Below are 14,850 nucleotides of genomic sequence, written 5' to 3'. Positions count from 1 at the left end.
ATTTGTCACATGGTGGCGTTGTTTTATATTTCTAAGTTCTTGAGCGAGCCTTCTGTTATTTTGTCCCGTGAAGCACGTGGATCTATTGTAAATTATTTTTCACACGTTTATATAGTTTTACATTTTTATTGCATAAAGGTCGTGATATAAAATGGTCGTAATAGGAAAGAAAAAGGTATTTGTTAAGATTATTTATGGTTTTCTTGAAAATCATTTATGTAACTGTAATTGAGGTTATTTTCTTTTATAAAGAATAAAGGAAATTTGAAAATATACATATTGATAAAGAATAGAGGAAATTTGAAAATATACATGTTGATACATATTGATCTTTTAAAAGTATTTTTGTTTTATTGTTAAAATCTCTTTTATATTTGTAGTATCAGGCTGGGGAGGGAGCACAATTTATGTCAAGGAAAGCCGCCTTGAAAAAGTTACAGCTTACATTAATAGATTTCCGTAGACTATGTATATTAAAGGGCATATATCCAAGAGAACCACGTAATCGTAAAAGGGCACAGAAAGGACAACCTGGTATTAAAACATTATATCACAAAAAAGACATTCAATTTTTGATGCATGAACCAATAATATGGAAATTAAGAGAATTAAAGGTATGTTTAATTTGAATATCACAATACTATAATCCAAAGATCAAATATTTACAAAAATTATATTTCCTTAGGTATTTAATAAGAAAGTTGGGAGAGCAAGGGCTTTGAAAGAATTTTCAGATATGAAGAGATATCTAAGTAATCATCCTACTTTGAAATTAGATCACATTGTTAAAGAGCGTTATCCTACATTTATTGATGCACTCAGAGATCTGGATGATTGTTTGACTTTATGTTTCTTGTTCAGTACATTTCCATCTCTTAAGCATATACCAAGAGACCAGTCTTTATTATGTAGAAGATTGACAATTGAATTTTTACATGCTGTAATTGCTGCTAAAGCTTTACGCAAAGTATTTGTATCCATTAAGGGATATTATTATCAAGCTGAAATTAAAGGACAAATAATAACCTGGATTGTGCCTCATCATTTCAGTTTTGAGCCCCAAGCAAAAAATGATGTTGATTTTAAAATGATGTCTATATTTGTAGAATTCTACATTACGATGTTAGGCTTTGTGAACTTCAGGCTGTATCATACCCTTAATTTATATTATCCTCCAAAACTCACTACTAGTGGTAAGACGATTTTCCTGGAATATTTTTATGTAGATTTTTCTGTGATAGATTTTACGGTTGTGTAATAGAAATGTTTGATGTGTAGATAATACTGAAAAAATACTCGTGGATGAGGAAGCATATGTATCAGAAAGGATAGCTGCATTGAGTGTACCGTTAGTAAACCTTGATCCTACATTGCAAAATACAGAAGATGAAGAATTGGAGATGGATAAATTTGCAAATGTATGAAGAAATTAACTAAATATTTTACTTTTCTTAACATTCATATATAATTACTCACTTTAGGAAGATGATGCTACAAAACTGGAAGAAGCAATGATAGAAGCGGAAAAAATAAAAAAGTTAAAAACAATTTTTAAAGGTTTGAAAGTTTTCTTGAATAGAGAAATACCAAGAGAGCCTTTAGTTTTTATTTTACGTTGTTTCGGAGCCGAAGTATCTTGGGATAAATTACTTTTTGTTGGGGCGACATTTGATGAAAACGACGAAACAATAACGCATCATATAGTGGATAGACCTAGTATGACCAAGCAGTATATTTCTAGGTAATGCTTAGAAATATCTTTTTTATTATTGAGTTTTTAATCAATATCTTAATTAGCTGATGTTTTTATAGATATTATGTACAACCACAATGGGTTTTTGATTCAGTGAATGCTAGAGAATTGTTACCTGTAGAGAAATATTTAATGGGTTGTGTACTTCCGCCACATCTTTCGCCATTTTCGGACAGTCGCCATGATCAAATTTACATTCCACCAGAGGAACGTGCTCTTATGGACCCTGAATTTAAGCTTAACGATGGTGCGTATTCGTATTTTAATTAAATAATTATTAATAGGCAATAAGTAGTAAAAAATTAATTTTTTTTATTAATTAGATGAAGATGAATCCGAAGAAGAGACAGAAAATGAAGAGGAAAGAGAAGAAGATGAAACAGCGGAAAGAGATTCTGAAGAAGATTTGAAGGAGGAAATTGAATCAAATAAAATGTCGAATGGAATAAGTGAGAAAGAACTACAACGAAATCGATTGAAAAAGGTTGGTTATCTCCAAACACATCCTTGTGTATACTTTTATACAAATACTTGTACATACTTATTTTGTATATACTTTTAATTACAGAAAATGAAAGTCAAAACTGGAGAAGTGACGAAGGAGGATCCATGGGAGAAGAAACGGCAGGAGAGGCAAGAGTACCGATTACGAGAACGAATGATCAAAAAGAAACATCGCAAGTTGTATAGGAGCATGATGGATGGTCGTAAAGAGAGAGCCAAGGAAATATGGCTTCTTCGCAAGAAAAGGCGGCTGCATGACACCGCTGAGAAACAAAAGCGCAAGGAAGAACGTAAACAGAAAAAAGCTAAAATTGCTGAATGAAATTGAATAAAAAGAAAACAATAAGTAATATAAGCTTAACGTTTAATTTACTTTCGTTGTACATATGTCGTATTTCTAAATGTACCGTATTAAGTATTATACCTTATCACGTTTTTTATATCACTTACCACGTTCCTTTTTTATGTTGTTATATTAATGATTTCGATCATAAATTTACGATGATTCCACCATGGAACGTGATGACTTTTTCGATAATCGTAGGTACAGTTACGCGTAATGGAGAAATGCCTTCAATCCAGTCCTCCCACTTACCGGAAGCCCACGTAGTCGACGATCCTGGTCCCTACTTTTCCACCGAAGGACTTTGAAGGCCAGACTACCCACACACGCTAGCCTACGCAATCGCGAGCGCCATATGTGTGTGTATGTACGTCTTCATGAAAGTTATTCATCGCGATGGTCCTCTTGATTTAATGACCATGCATAACAAATTTTGCACTGTTCGACACTGCTCCGTTAATGGCACTGTTCGAAAGGTCGTGCATTGATCTCGAGCAGTTCAATCGTAGAACGATCTTCATTTCGGGTTCATTTCGGTCATTCGATCTCTAATGCGTCTTTGATTACTTCCGTGACTTTCGCTAGACGAATTAGCATTGAAGGCCGAATCCATTTAATGGCGGATAAATTACCGTCAATGCATCCGGTCACTTTGCGTACTATGTTCGTGAGTCACCTTGAATCGAACATTGGAATCGGATGCGAGAACGAGGAGATACTCATGGGCGGGTATCTCGCCATTCCTGTTATTTTGCAATTTTATAATTTTTACGCTTTTCTTTTTTGGTATGGACACATCTTCATGGAAGAATTTCAAAGAGCCGTGAGCGATATTTGAATTCAACTTCAAAAATTTTATTTAGCGATTGTATTATCACGATCGTAAAAGCAAAAGTATATAGCGAGCTTTTCACACAGTGAAAGTAAACACCCGCTTTGTTATTCGTTGGATTTCTATGTGGTCATCATCGTGATTTTCACTGATCGATTATCGGGACGATTTTCATTTCTATTCAAGACACGAGCCTCCCCGTTTGCAATGCCGTACGACCAATACCGAGGCTCTAACAATACTAATCGTGCTTCTAAATCGCTTATAAAGGACAAAGAAATGACTGGTTTCGGAGAGCGTAAAAAAGTTATAGAAAATTAAACAAGAGGAAACGAAACAACATAAATTGTTTCTACGTAAATCAGTTCGAACTTGTTCAATACGTTTCCTTTCGATAAATCATTTCCCGTTCAAACAATCGGTAAACCGTCGTGTCTTGGGTAAAAAAAAGCACTACTTCTATTTCTCGTCAAGGTCGACAATTGATTAATGTCTATTTATGAAAATCGACTTGCAGCGTTTCTCTTTCGTCTGACATAGGTTTTTCACGAGAACGCTCTCGACTCTGGAACCCACTTCTCATCGATTTCTTCGGTTATTTGCAGTGGTGACTGAACCGATGTGTCGCGACACTGTCGTCGGTGAAGTCACCAATACTCAGTCCGATCTAGGTATGCGAGCCGTGTTCAGATCGGATGCTTACGTCACCCTTGCTATTCCTGTTCCAGCCCATCTCCATTCCGATTCCGAGTATCCTTAAAAACGAGCATCCCTAGAAACTGCAACACGATCCAATAACGTTCTAATTTGCTGCTCTAACTTGCGTTCTTCAACAAATTGCTCTGCTTCGTCAGATCTTTGGATTTCGCGCAATTCCACCATGAAAATCAAAACAATTTTTAACTGATCATCTTCCTTGATTGCATAGCGATTAGGCTTGGACATTTATTTTATGTTTCGTGAACTTGGATATATGTTCTTTTAAGCGTAGAAGAATTTGTAAAGGAAGATTACGAAGCAAGGATTATCCTTTGGAATTTTATGCTTTGGTTCCTGAATTTTTTCTTTCAGGATATCGATGCTGAATTTGGTGCGAAACCTGGATGTGAGTGCGTGGGACGTGGCCGCGAGAACATCGAGACTACCTACATGGCTAGTGGTAACGCATCCGACTGTGAAATATCAAGGCTTTCGAAAACTCTTTCCTTCGAGTTCGAAGGTAACAACACTTACACGAGATTAAAAGATTACATCGACGATGATGAATATAACGTGGAAAATAAAAGAGAATAGTTTAATGAATATTTTCCGTTATAAAATACAGGTATTCGAGATAATAAAAACGATAAAGAGATGTTCCAATGATTACCGTTTCGAGTGTCCCCGTCACAATGTTTCACACAGTAATATACATGGTCGTGTAATTAACTGTGGATGCAAAGTAAACAGCAAAGTTACCATATCTATTTATATTGAAATGTAGGTACGAATCAGAAAGAACGGCCTTGAATTTCATCAGTATCCCGCGTAATTGTAGTGTAGCGTCTCGCGAGGGATCGTCAACGAAGTAGAAGAGGCGGGTTCCGTTTTCGCGAGGCGAACACAGTGGATCGTTACCGGTTGGAAAAAAAGTGTAATAAATGGCAGAGGATGCCTCTCATATGAGCAAGCGAATAATTATATAATCAAGGTTATTACTGCGTTAGATAATCGATGCACCAACGCGATAAAGACGCCGCTGCGTTTGGTTGATAATATTAAAGAATGGCCTTGGAACATTTCCCCCCAAGATCTTGCTTAAAAGATCGTCATCAAAGCTGATGCTATGCGAAAGACGTTCGAGTTGAATGCACTTTCATGCGTTTAATTGTTCCCTGCCGGCCGTTCGCCTCCGACGATGATTAACTTCGATGATTTCAATGCCGACAGAAGCGATGCGTTTGCTCGAGGGATCTTAAACGGGCTTCATGTTTCATTTGTATGACGACGTTGGCGTGAAGAAAACGTTTCGATCACGTTTATTAAAACTTGCAACGGATGAAAAAGTCTCTTTAATTATGTTTAAAATCGCGTGACGCGATGTTCTAGTCTTAGTATTCGTTTAATGATTAAAGTTACGGCTACGGTGGACGCGTTTTAACGAATGAAACATCTGGATGATCTTGCATTACTGAATCAATATTATTGGAGAAATTTTGCAAGTCACCAGTTGCGAATTATCGATATTACTAAACATTTTTGCAATAATATTGGTAATATTAACAAGAGATCCGTGAGAGAATCGTTGTCCCGCAAAAGAAACCACTGTCGTAGAAATATCCTCGATCAGAAGTCAACAATTACATCACATTATTAACATATTCTTGATATTTAATAAAGCCAAGTAAATGATTTGCAGAGATATAACGAATCACGAGAACAAAGGAAGGAAAATTATGAGCGGTGCTGTTAATCGTGCCTTTCATTAAGAAAATCAGCAGCAGGATTGGCTATTTCAATTCGTCGCGGCGCGAATTACGCGCTATAAATCAGCCTGGATACTTTTATGTGGCGTTCGATCGCGAAAGAGGTAAACGCGTCGATTATCGTGACCTCCGGCCGATCTAGGAATTCCTGTTGCTCGACGGAAAAGCGCGGTGCGTTATGGAGTGTCGTCGGCGAAGCGTGTGGCGATTGCATTGTGATGTAACGCATGATTCAATGGAACAGGGGATCATTCACGTCGGTTGGTGACACGTGCCTGGCTCGTTTGCAAATTGGTCAATTATTATCGATCACCGATGGATATTGGTCGGTATTTTAATCGAACGTTATCCTTCCTTCTTTCGTTCAACCTTTACGGGGGGATGAACATGTTGCTGCAACCTGTAGGACAGGTATTTCCATGAAATCGGAATACCACAGAGTAACGTAGATTTTTTTGTAACCAAGATTATCCATTATCGTGCATTAACGTTCGTTTCGCTAAAAGAACCGATAATCAAGCGTTAAATCGAGGAAATTCATAGGAAAGAAAATATCGCGTAGTTAGTCCATGCTAGGATTAGAGGATAATTTATGTTAAACGGAGGATGTTATTTATAGGAAGTAAAGAAGAAGTGGAAAAAAGAGCGTTTAGTTGCTACCAAGAGAGGAATAGCCGAGCTGTTTAACCGGAGCGAAGAGAGATCTCAAAGGGGCAGGTATTTATTACGGAAGAAGTTGACTCCGGGAACAGTGTCAGCATTCATTCTCGTCATCACGGGGTGCCGTGAGCGTGTCCGTAAAAATGTACAAGATGTTCAAAGGGAGACTAATTACAAAGTGGTTTGCGTGGCGGACGGCCGAGCTTTTGAAATTTGATCGAGCAACCGATCGCCTCTCCCTGGTCTGGCGTCGAAGTTTATCCTCAGTTGGCCAGGCGGATGACGCATCGTCGAAAAGAATACGAAATGAACGTGTGCCCCCACGAACCCGTTACCCATACTACTCCCCGGCGAACTCGAGCTCCCTATCGTATAAAGTACAAGGTGTGCTTCTAAGGTGTATCTGAGATCATGAGATTTTACTTGAAAGATAAAGTGATACGTTGTACTCTTGCTTCTTTCTTTTTTTTTTTTTTTTTTTAATTTGCAGTTCGATTAAGCCTTAGAGGTTGAGATTTTATCTGATGAGAATTCTGTTCTGAAGCTGTCATTCGTAACGATCGCAAGCAATAATTTCTTTACTATTTATCTTTGATCATAATTGTTTAATTACATTTAATTTGGCATTATTGGCCTTTAAAATACAAATAAAAATGTATTTTGATGTGAAATTTCACGCGCGGTAACATTATCATGATTTTCTTTAATAGATTCGCCATTGTGTTGGCGCATATATCGCGTCCATTCGATTACTTTAGATTCGATTTCGACAGAAACGAAATAGTATGCGCCGTGTTGGAAGAAACATTATTATGTAGAATAAAGGTCTTTCTGGTGAAAAAGTTACGAGTGAGAGGTAGCCGTATAACGTATAGCATATAAGGGTTAAAAACAAGACCAGATGGTTTACTTTCCCGCAAATTTCAATTGCTCTGCGTGAAACCATGAATCACCGTTAACGTAATCGCTGGCAGGTTGCGCAACATTGTTTCGACCGAGGCAACCACAAATAACGCGATCTCGAGAAAACAAAAGCTTTACCCTTTTTAATCAAGCAAAAGATCGCTTGATATCATAGGGAGGATCGTTGGTTGGATTCACGGAAGCCGAGATCTCCCTCGACCGGGATCTCATGGATCGTTGCTCGATGCTTTAAAAGATTGCATCGTGCCTCACGGATCGTTGCTTCGATCCGCGGAAGGAAAAATCCATGGGATCCGGGGATCTTGCCGGGAATCGTCTACCAGCCCATGGAACAACAGTTAATACACAACTTGTATTATACAGGTGTACACACACACATACACACACGCGCGCGCGCACGCACACACGTATAATCGGTGGAGGCAGGAAGGACTGAAAAACCGGGGACTGAATCGCTTCGAGGATATCGGCAAAAAAAGCTCATTTGGTATTTCGTTGGCTAAAACGTTCGCAAATATTTGCAATGTAATTATTGAAGGAGCACATCGATCCGTGCGAAGATGTGGTTTCGCACTTTCCTGCCTTGTTCGTGGACCTCTCCTTCTGTGATTGCTAAACGCTTCGCGTGACAAATTTCTTGTTATGTCAGAAAACAGAAATGTAAGTACCTATACATATATGGTGTTTCATAATAATCGGATTTTACTATGAAATGACCGTTTATTTGTAGGTTTTAACTGACGATTTGATTGATTTATCGACTATACGCGAGGGTTCAGCGCGTAGATAATACAGTGCGTATATAATCATTCGCTGGTAAAAAAAATATATATATATATATGCTTGTACTACTTTTATATTGAACTCCCGATATATCCCGGTAATTTATTTCAGTTGAATTCAAACGCGATAAATCCTGAAGACGTTACATCTCTCGAGCGTTTTATCTACGCTTCCTATCGCAACTTTGACAATTATCATGAATCAAGTCTCGTATCCTGTGTACGCCTTCGCGGTTAACGAAGGCGGGAAAATGTCTTTTTTCGCATTTCCGCAGAGCCTCATTCCGTGAAATCACTTGCAGTGTCGTCAAACGAGATCACGAAGTCTGGTTACACGCGACTCTAATGACACCGTGTAGCCGGGCTAGAGTACATCGGTGTCGCTGAACCCCGGCGCCTCGAGGCACTTCACAGGCGGAGGCCACGCAGAAGAATCCACGGACGTGCACCTCTATACTTTGCACCATTACGCTTAATCTACGACCTGCCTTTGCATCGTGTCGATTCATAGAGGTACGCCGACGTAGAAACGAACGTCACCGACCAACACGACTCGTCCGATGTCCCTCCGTTGATTTGTGATCTCGTGACCGGAAGAAAAACCCCACGAACACGTGGTACATTGCGCGCATTGCGCCACACGGACCAGTAGGTACTCGAGGAATTTCAAAGCTATGTTAGCTCTGGCGAATCTTATGTAAATCGAAGAAGCGTGTGCTCACCGTCGCTTTCTCACCTTTCCTTCTGAATTATGCATCAGCAAACGGTTCAACTAGCACGACTATGTGAGTCGGCAGCCATCACAAATCGATGAGTGCCGTCAAGGTTATTTAACCATTCTAAGTCGATGTCTAAGTAAAATTATATGTACGATCGAAGGAGATGACCATTTTCGGCGGGATGAGGTATGCGAGGTGCATATCGGTCCTCGCGTCTGTAGATGTAAGTAAAACATGATCATACGTGAGTTATGTAAATAGCTCCACCCACTGTGTAGGTGTATATATATATATATATAAATATATATATAGAAAATTGTTCTTCATTAAATGGCAAGGTTCCACAATTTTGTTCAATTAATTTTTTCTTGTTACTCACGACACGGGTGGAACGCGATCAACCTTGAGGAACGTAACGGAGCAGAGCCTCCGTGAAATTCCAAGGTACTGGAGTGGCGTGTCTGGTCCCGATTGACCTCTAGGAAAAGGATCATCTGTCCTCTAAGACGCTTAACCCAGAGCCTAGCTCTCGAGGAGTTTCGCGGAGGCATTCTCACACGAGCGCAAGGTACATTGGTTGCAAGCGTTGAGCACTTGGAGTTGGCGCGTCGACCGACTCAACGTGGAGTTCTATATAGCTGTCGAGCCCCGTGGAAGCGCGTCGGAACGGGTAGGAGCGATCGGATTGTTCCAGGTGAGAGACAGAGAGGAATCGAAGAGCGTGCAGGTGAGGGCAAAGGGAAGGGAGGAAAAAGAAGAAGGAGGAGAAGGAACGAGAGAGGCGAGAGAGGAGTTTGTAGAAGGAAAAGGAGAGGAGGGAGAGCCTGTGAAAAGAGAGAGGCCGATCGAGCAAAGAGAAGGACCGTCGACCAATGAGACACCAGGCCGGTGATGACGTCGTCGTTGTCTCACGTCGAAGTCTCACCAAAAGTCTTCGCAAGCCGCTAGTTCGTCCGCGGTCTCCCGACTGGACGAAGAGTTCGTCCTTTTCACGAACTTAATCACCGACAAGGTGGTTTTTATTTATTTATTTATTGTATTTTATTTTATTTTTATTTCGTATCGTGGACCGACCAGTGAAACAAGCCAACATTGTACTACGGATACACGGAAGGATCGTGGCTGAAGGAGGCTGCTGTCAGCCATGGGGACGGGTAAGTTGCTGCACGGTGGTCCACCCTGGGTACCGTCCGCTTCAAGGATTCAACTGCTGCCCCGATATGCCCGCTGCTTCGCTCAATTTTAACGATTCCATCTGGATTACCTGGTCGTTCTTGTTTCTCCCCCATTAACCCGCTACTCTCTCGAGCGATCGTATCTGATCCTTTTTCCTTCTCTCTTTTCGATCCGATGAACACGGCGCTGGTCCGCCACTCGCCGGACATTATCGATATTCAGCGATGGTTTCTCCTTTCATTTCGACATTCTTGGTCCTATTTGCGATTGCGAGATCGATAGAAAGTATTAATTTTAGTTGATAAAATAGAGACGACCGGTAGAATAGATATTTCTCGATCGCTGGACCCGACGCTGAACGGCTTTGGCCTCTTCTAAAGTCAAGGTCACTCCGTAGGAATATTCGCGAGTAATTATATCGGATCATCGTCTATCGTAGATCGTTTGAAAGTCGTGTACCTTTCAAGGATACTTCGAAATGCAAGATAATTAACGTTGCTGCGATCAAAGGTTTTTGCGGTTTGTTCTCCAAAATGGACGTCCTTTATTCTTGCTCATCGATAAAAATATAACTCCACGAAGAATATTCGCTGTTCCTTTTCTGTCTTGATCCTGGAAATTACAAATCTCCTGGCCTTGAAACAATTACAAGTCCTCGAAGAAGGACGTGGAAAGTCTGTGCTGTTTCTCGATCTTCCGCGTAAAAGTATAACACTTTTGCCGATGCTGCATCACTTTCATCTCGCGTCCTTTCGACCGAGAATACGATACGTCGTATCGGTGGAATCATCTCGGTAAGATCGTCGATCGATCCGTTACAGTTTTTTCCAACCTGATCCTTCGTACGTAACGTATTAAAATATAAAAAGTATACGAAACGAAGACAGAGGTATTTGGTGAAAACGGTTGTGCAGGTGCTGTCGAATGCAGTTATGTCAGAGCGCACGATAGTTTCGACCTTTAGTACATCCTTTAGGGAGATGGTGTCAAGGATGTGCGCGAGGTGTGCGCACCATCGGATCAGAAATTATGCGACTACCTGGGCGTAACGTGAACCGGTTGCTTTTCTTTTTTTCTGCGCGTTAAAATAAATTCTCCATTTTCGTTTTCCCGTCACGTATTCGTGCCCCGTCCATTGCACTTTCTTCGTTCCTCCACGCGTACGGTTTCGTGCGTATTTGGCGATCGTTTCGTACGATCGCATCTTCGTGATTTATTTTTTTCATACGTTCGACCGATTACTTCCGGTTTCGTCACCGTACCCATGTTAACGGCTTTCGAAAGTACACGTAGTAACGATCGCGCTAACGTTGAAAATCTGGACCAACCACGTTGCAAATTTTCTTTCTAAACTAGTTCTACGTTTACTCGTTTCGCGATTACTTGCGACACGATTCGCTGGAATCCTCTTCCCCGAAAGGATCGACCAGTGGAAGACTGGTTCGTCTTGGAAATTGAATTCGACCGAATCGAATCATCCACCGCTATTATCTAACCCGCTGAAGCCTCCGCTGTTAACCTTGAATCTCTCCCATGATCTCGAGTAGCCAAGCGGACGGCTGAACAAAGTGATCCAGAGATCTAAATCGCTCTAATAAAATCGATCGACAAAAATTCGACATTGCATCTCTTAAGGAAGAGATACAGAGGAAATGAAGTGGTAACATCCAGAGGTGTTTAATAATAAAGATCTCGTTCCTACGAAGGTAACGTAGCCCCGATAAGATCTAGTCAAAAGGTGTCGAATCTTAACTGAAACGTTCAATTCCATTAGATGGATGTAACGTGGTCGTACTAGGTTTCATAAAATTTCAAGAAATTCAAATAAAATCTACCTGAAGCGAATCATTGTCGAAAAGAATGTAACGAAAGAAAGCAATGTATATATATCATTTTATCGAATGTTTCTCTCCCGAATTTCTTTCTCATTTCAAAAGAACGACGTTCAAAGTTTCACGAACGTCGAACCTAAGCTATTTCCATTCGACTCGTGTAAGAAAGGACGACATTATCGAGGGGCGTTTCGCGCTCGCGTTCCAAGGTATCTGTATCGACGATCGATCCACTCGAGGCAACTTGGAGTACGCCCGAGTGTACGTGATACCTGAGGTGCAGTGAATTCGAGCAGACACTTTCTGTGACAAGTATATACATGGTAGAAGTTTGCTGGCTCGGATCCGGTTTTGCGGCGGGAGTGCGTGCTTTCACCGGTTCGCTTCGAAATCGACGAGATGTGCAAAAAGGATCCTAGGATGATGATGATTAAGCGGCGAAAACGGGTCGCGAGTGCCGCCAAGATGATGCTGTGAGTGAGTGAGCAGTTTCGGAAAACGCGAGGACGAAAGAAAAAGGAAGAATACCGCGAGACAGTGAAGGACTTAGTGTGGATCCTTTGGTGGCGTCCTTTGCGGACCTCGGACGGTCGTCATCGTCTCCGGATGTAACGCAAGTACCTATTTTTAACAGCGACCACCTGCTGACGCCATTACGTAAATTCTGTCGGCAATGTAAAAATAATCATGAATGAGGGAATTAAGACATTAAATTGTTAGTAATACTCGCGATTAAGGGAATTACAATGATAAATGGTAAAAATAGCGTCAACATTTACATACGTGACTCGGTATAAAGTTTTCTAATGGACAGTTTTATATCCTTGCATCGTTCTTTTTCAAGGATTGCGTAGGGTGTCTAAAGATGGTAAATTTGTAAAAATGGTATCAAGATCTCGAAGTCGTTCTTGAAGTCTGTTCATAGATTTTTTCGTATTCTTGAATCACATTCTCTTTTAAGGGTTCTATAGGGGTTTAAAAACAGGACAATGATATTTTTAAATCAGATAGAATTTCTTGCACTTTTCACGGAGGATCGAAAAAAATGGAACGAGAAAGGATATATCTGTTCTCTTTGGTGAATTGGTTTTTTGGGCAATCTTTTTTTGCCGATGTCTTATCGAATAAGTAAGAAACATTGGATAATCGTATGGAATCATTTGGAGACAGTTCAAGGCCGCGAAGAAGCGTGACACCGATTCCTAACCGCGGAAGAAGGTCACCGTCTCCGACCTCATTTTTTCTCAAAATCACATCCGAAAACCTTGCGTACATAAAAAAGTCGATCATCGAAAAGAAATTTTATTCTCGCTCGATCTGACGCAGGTCGGCATACTTTCGTCATATCAAAAATAGAACTTAAAAAAAAAAAAAAAATCGGTGACCTTAAAGCGTACGTAGAAAAAAAAAGAATAAACATATCGTTTTTTCTTTCGTCAGACTCGGTACAAAAAATCGGAACAACTTTCGCTCCATTGCCTCACAAAATCGTTAATTTAAGCGTTACTTGAAAAATCACTCGGTACAAATAGGAGAACGATGACGAGTAAAGCGTGAATTCATCTGTCGTAGAAGAGCACCGTGCCGATGATTGGTCAGGCTATTTGTTCGCTTAAGTTCCAGTAGGATTCATCGTTGCAGGCAGAACTCGAGAACCTATTTTCATAGAACGACGCCTAACCGATCTTTGGCATGACACGAACCGGGAGGAGGCTCCATTATCTTGCAAATGCATTCCGAATACATTACGCGATCATTCGTTTCTGGCCCGCGCTCGCTAGCACGCTCTTGCGACTAAAATCGATTATACCGGTGTTCGTTTCCTGGAATTCCTCGGGTTGCGCGCCCGTAGCGAAACAGCATTCAAAAGGAAAGATGTACAATGAAGCCGTGCAGACCGGTACTTTAGCGTTCTACGCGTCGATTCGCGGCCATTAAAACGTGACCGTGCAAACGCGAGCAACATTTTGCTCGTTCATCGGTATTATCTTGGTCAAAGAAAAAAAGACAAGGAGCGAGAAGAATCGACGAGTCAGATAGAGTTTTCGAAAGCGAGAGTTTGATTTATGGCATGATTTACGCGATGCTTTGCTTTATGCTTATTCGTCTTGTTCGAACGAGTTGTCGGTGTTACGTGATTAGTGATTGAAGTTACTGCGAAAACGTGCATGCTACTACGAAATACGTATTTATCCTTTTCTGCGTCTATTATCGTCCGGTTAACTCGTAATGGTTTGGAAATCTTGAGAACGCTGTGTCAAGTAGCGTTATTTTTTAATTTCGAAGAGAGTCTCTTAGTTGGATTAAGGTTGAACATAGAGAAAGTCGGACAAGTATTCTTCGTACGATGCAGCTTCTTACTTACTACGCTAATAGCTACGAGTTGTTCGGGAAATTCGTAGCTCTTCTGAGAATCGATATATAAACTTCTACCACGTATTTAACGAAATATGGTAAGAAAAGAAATTTCAAATAATTCGATACTTCAAGCGGTGTATTCGTTGAATAAGTCGTTTGCACGCTTTGATCAATAAAATTTCAATTCTATGGAAAATCGACAAAAACGTAATTGTATATTCTTGCGCACTTAATTTTTCCATAAGCGTACAAACATCCGTAATCTGCCAATAACAATGCTTAGCAACGCTGACCGTTCTCTTATGTCATCGATCGAACCACTCGCCGCGATCGACAGCGAAAGGCATTGTCGAGGTCACGGTGCACGGGTTTGTCATTTTCCCGGTCACGACTCGAAACCCATGGAAATTGGAGCAAATGCGTGGGTATTACCGTGGGTCGACCGTGCGTTACTCAATCGTTACGATCTTGACGACGTACGCTCTAAATAAGATCGGATAAA

The 14,850-nt window shown here is 40.6% G+C and overlaps 4 protein-coding genes across 7 annotated transcripts in view; all 4 read left to right on the top strand.

Annotated features, from left to right (window-relative positions):
- The first annotated feature begins 16 nt into the window (after window positions 1-16).
- On the top strand, window positions 17-2,678 carry LOC122565760 (pescadillo homolog). Its single transcript, XM_043722069.1, has 8 exons — window positions 17-175; window positions 381-614; window positions 686-1,193; window positions 1,279-1,418; window positions 1,482-1,741; window positions 1,813-2,000; window positions 2,077-2,237; window positions 2,322-2,678. The coding sequence occupies exons 1-8, from the start codon at window positions 152-154 to the stop codon at window positions 2,577-2,579; spliced, it is 1,773 nt and encodes a 590-aa protein (XP_043578004.1). The 5' UTR covers window positions 17-151; the 3' UTR covers window positions 2,580-2,678.
- A 107-nt stretch (window positions 2,679-2,785) lies between these two features.
- On the top strand, window positions 2,786-4,915 carry LOC122566052. The gene is made up of 3 exons (XM_043722762.1): window positions 2,786-2,963; window positions 4,504-4,651; window positions 4,757-4,915. The coding sequence occupies exons 1-3, from the start codon at window positions 2,956-2,958 to the stop codon at window positions 4,913-4,915; spliced, it is 315 nt and encodes a 104-aa protein (XP_043578697.1). The 5' UTR covers window positions 2,786-2,955.
- A 1,005-nt stretch (window positions 4,916-5,920) lies between these two features.
- Window positions 5,921-9,115, top strand: LOC122565762. 2 transcript variants are annotated; one of them, XR_006316270.1, is made up of 4 exons: window positions 5,921-6,308; window positions 6,517-6,941; window positions 7,845-8,141; window positions 8,212-9,115. XR_006316270.1 is itself a non-coding variant. In XM_043722073.1 (2 exons), the coding sequence occupies exons 1-2, from the start codon at window positions 6,213-6,215 to the stop codon at window positions 6,772-6,774; spliced, it is 354 nt and encodes a 117-aa protein (XP_043578008.1). In that variant the 5' UTR covers window positions 5,921-6,212; the 3' UTR covers window positions 6,775-7,024. The 2 variants fall into 2 exon arrangements, 1 of the variants encoding a protein (XP_043578008.1); XM_043722073.1 differs by lacking the exons at window positions 7,845-8,141; window positions 8,212-9,115 and having other exon boundaries at window positions 6,517-7,024.
- An 835-nt stretch (window positions 9,116-9,950) lies between these two features.
- LOC122565691 overlaps window positions 9,951-14,850 on the top strand; it is a 114,573-nt gene continuing 109,673 nt past the window's right edge. For all 3 annotated transcript variants that reach the window (XM_043721918.1, XM_043721919.1, XM_043721917.1), the window contains exon 1: window positions 9,951-10,136. In XM_043721918.1, coding sequence (XP_043577853.1) covers window positions 10,127-10,136 — 10 coding nt within the window. In that variant the 5' untranslated portion in view covers window positions 9,951-10,126. The remainder of the gene's footprint in view (window positions 10,137-14,850) is intronic.

The sequence above is a fragment of the Bombus pyrosoma genome, linkage group LG3 (genome assembly GCF_014825855.1).
Source record: "Bombus pyrosoma isolate SC7728 linkage group LG3, ASM1482585v1, whole genome shotgun sequence".
Classification (NCBI taxonomy): domain Eukaryota; kingdom Metazoa; phylum Arthropoda; class Insecta; order Hymenoptera; family Apidae; genus Bombus; species Bombus pyrosoma.
The sequence above is the reverse complement of the archived record's forward strand: the minus strand, read 5'-3'. Positions and strand labels throughout refer to the sequence as shown.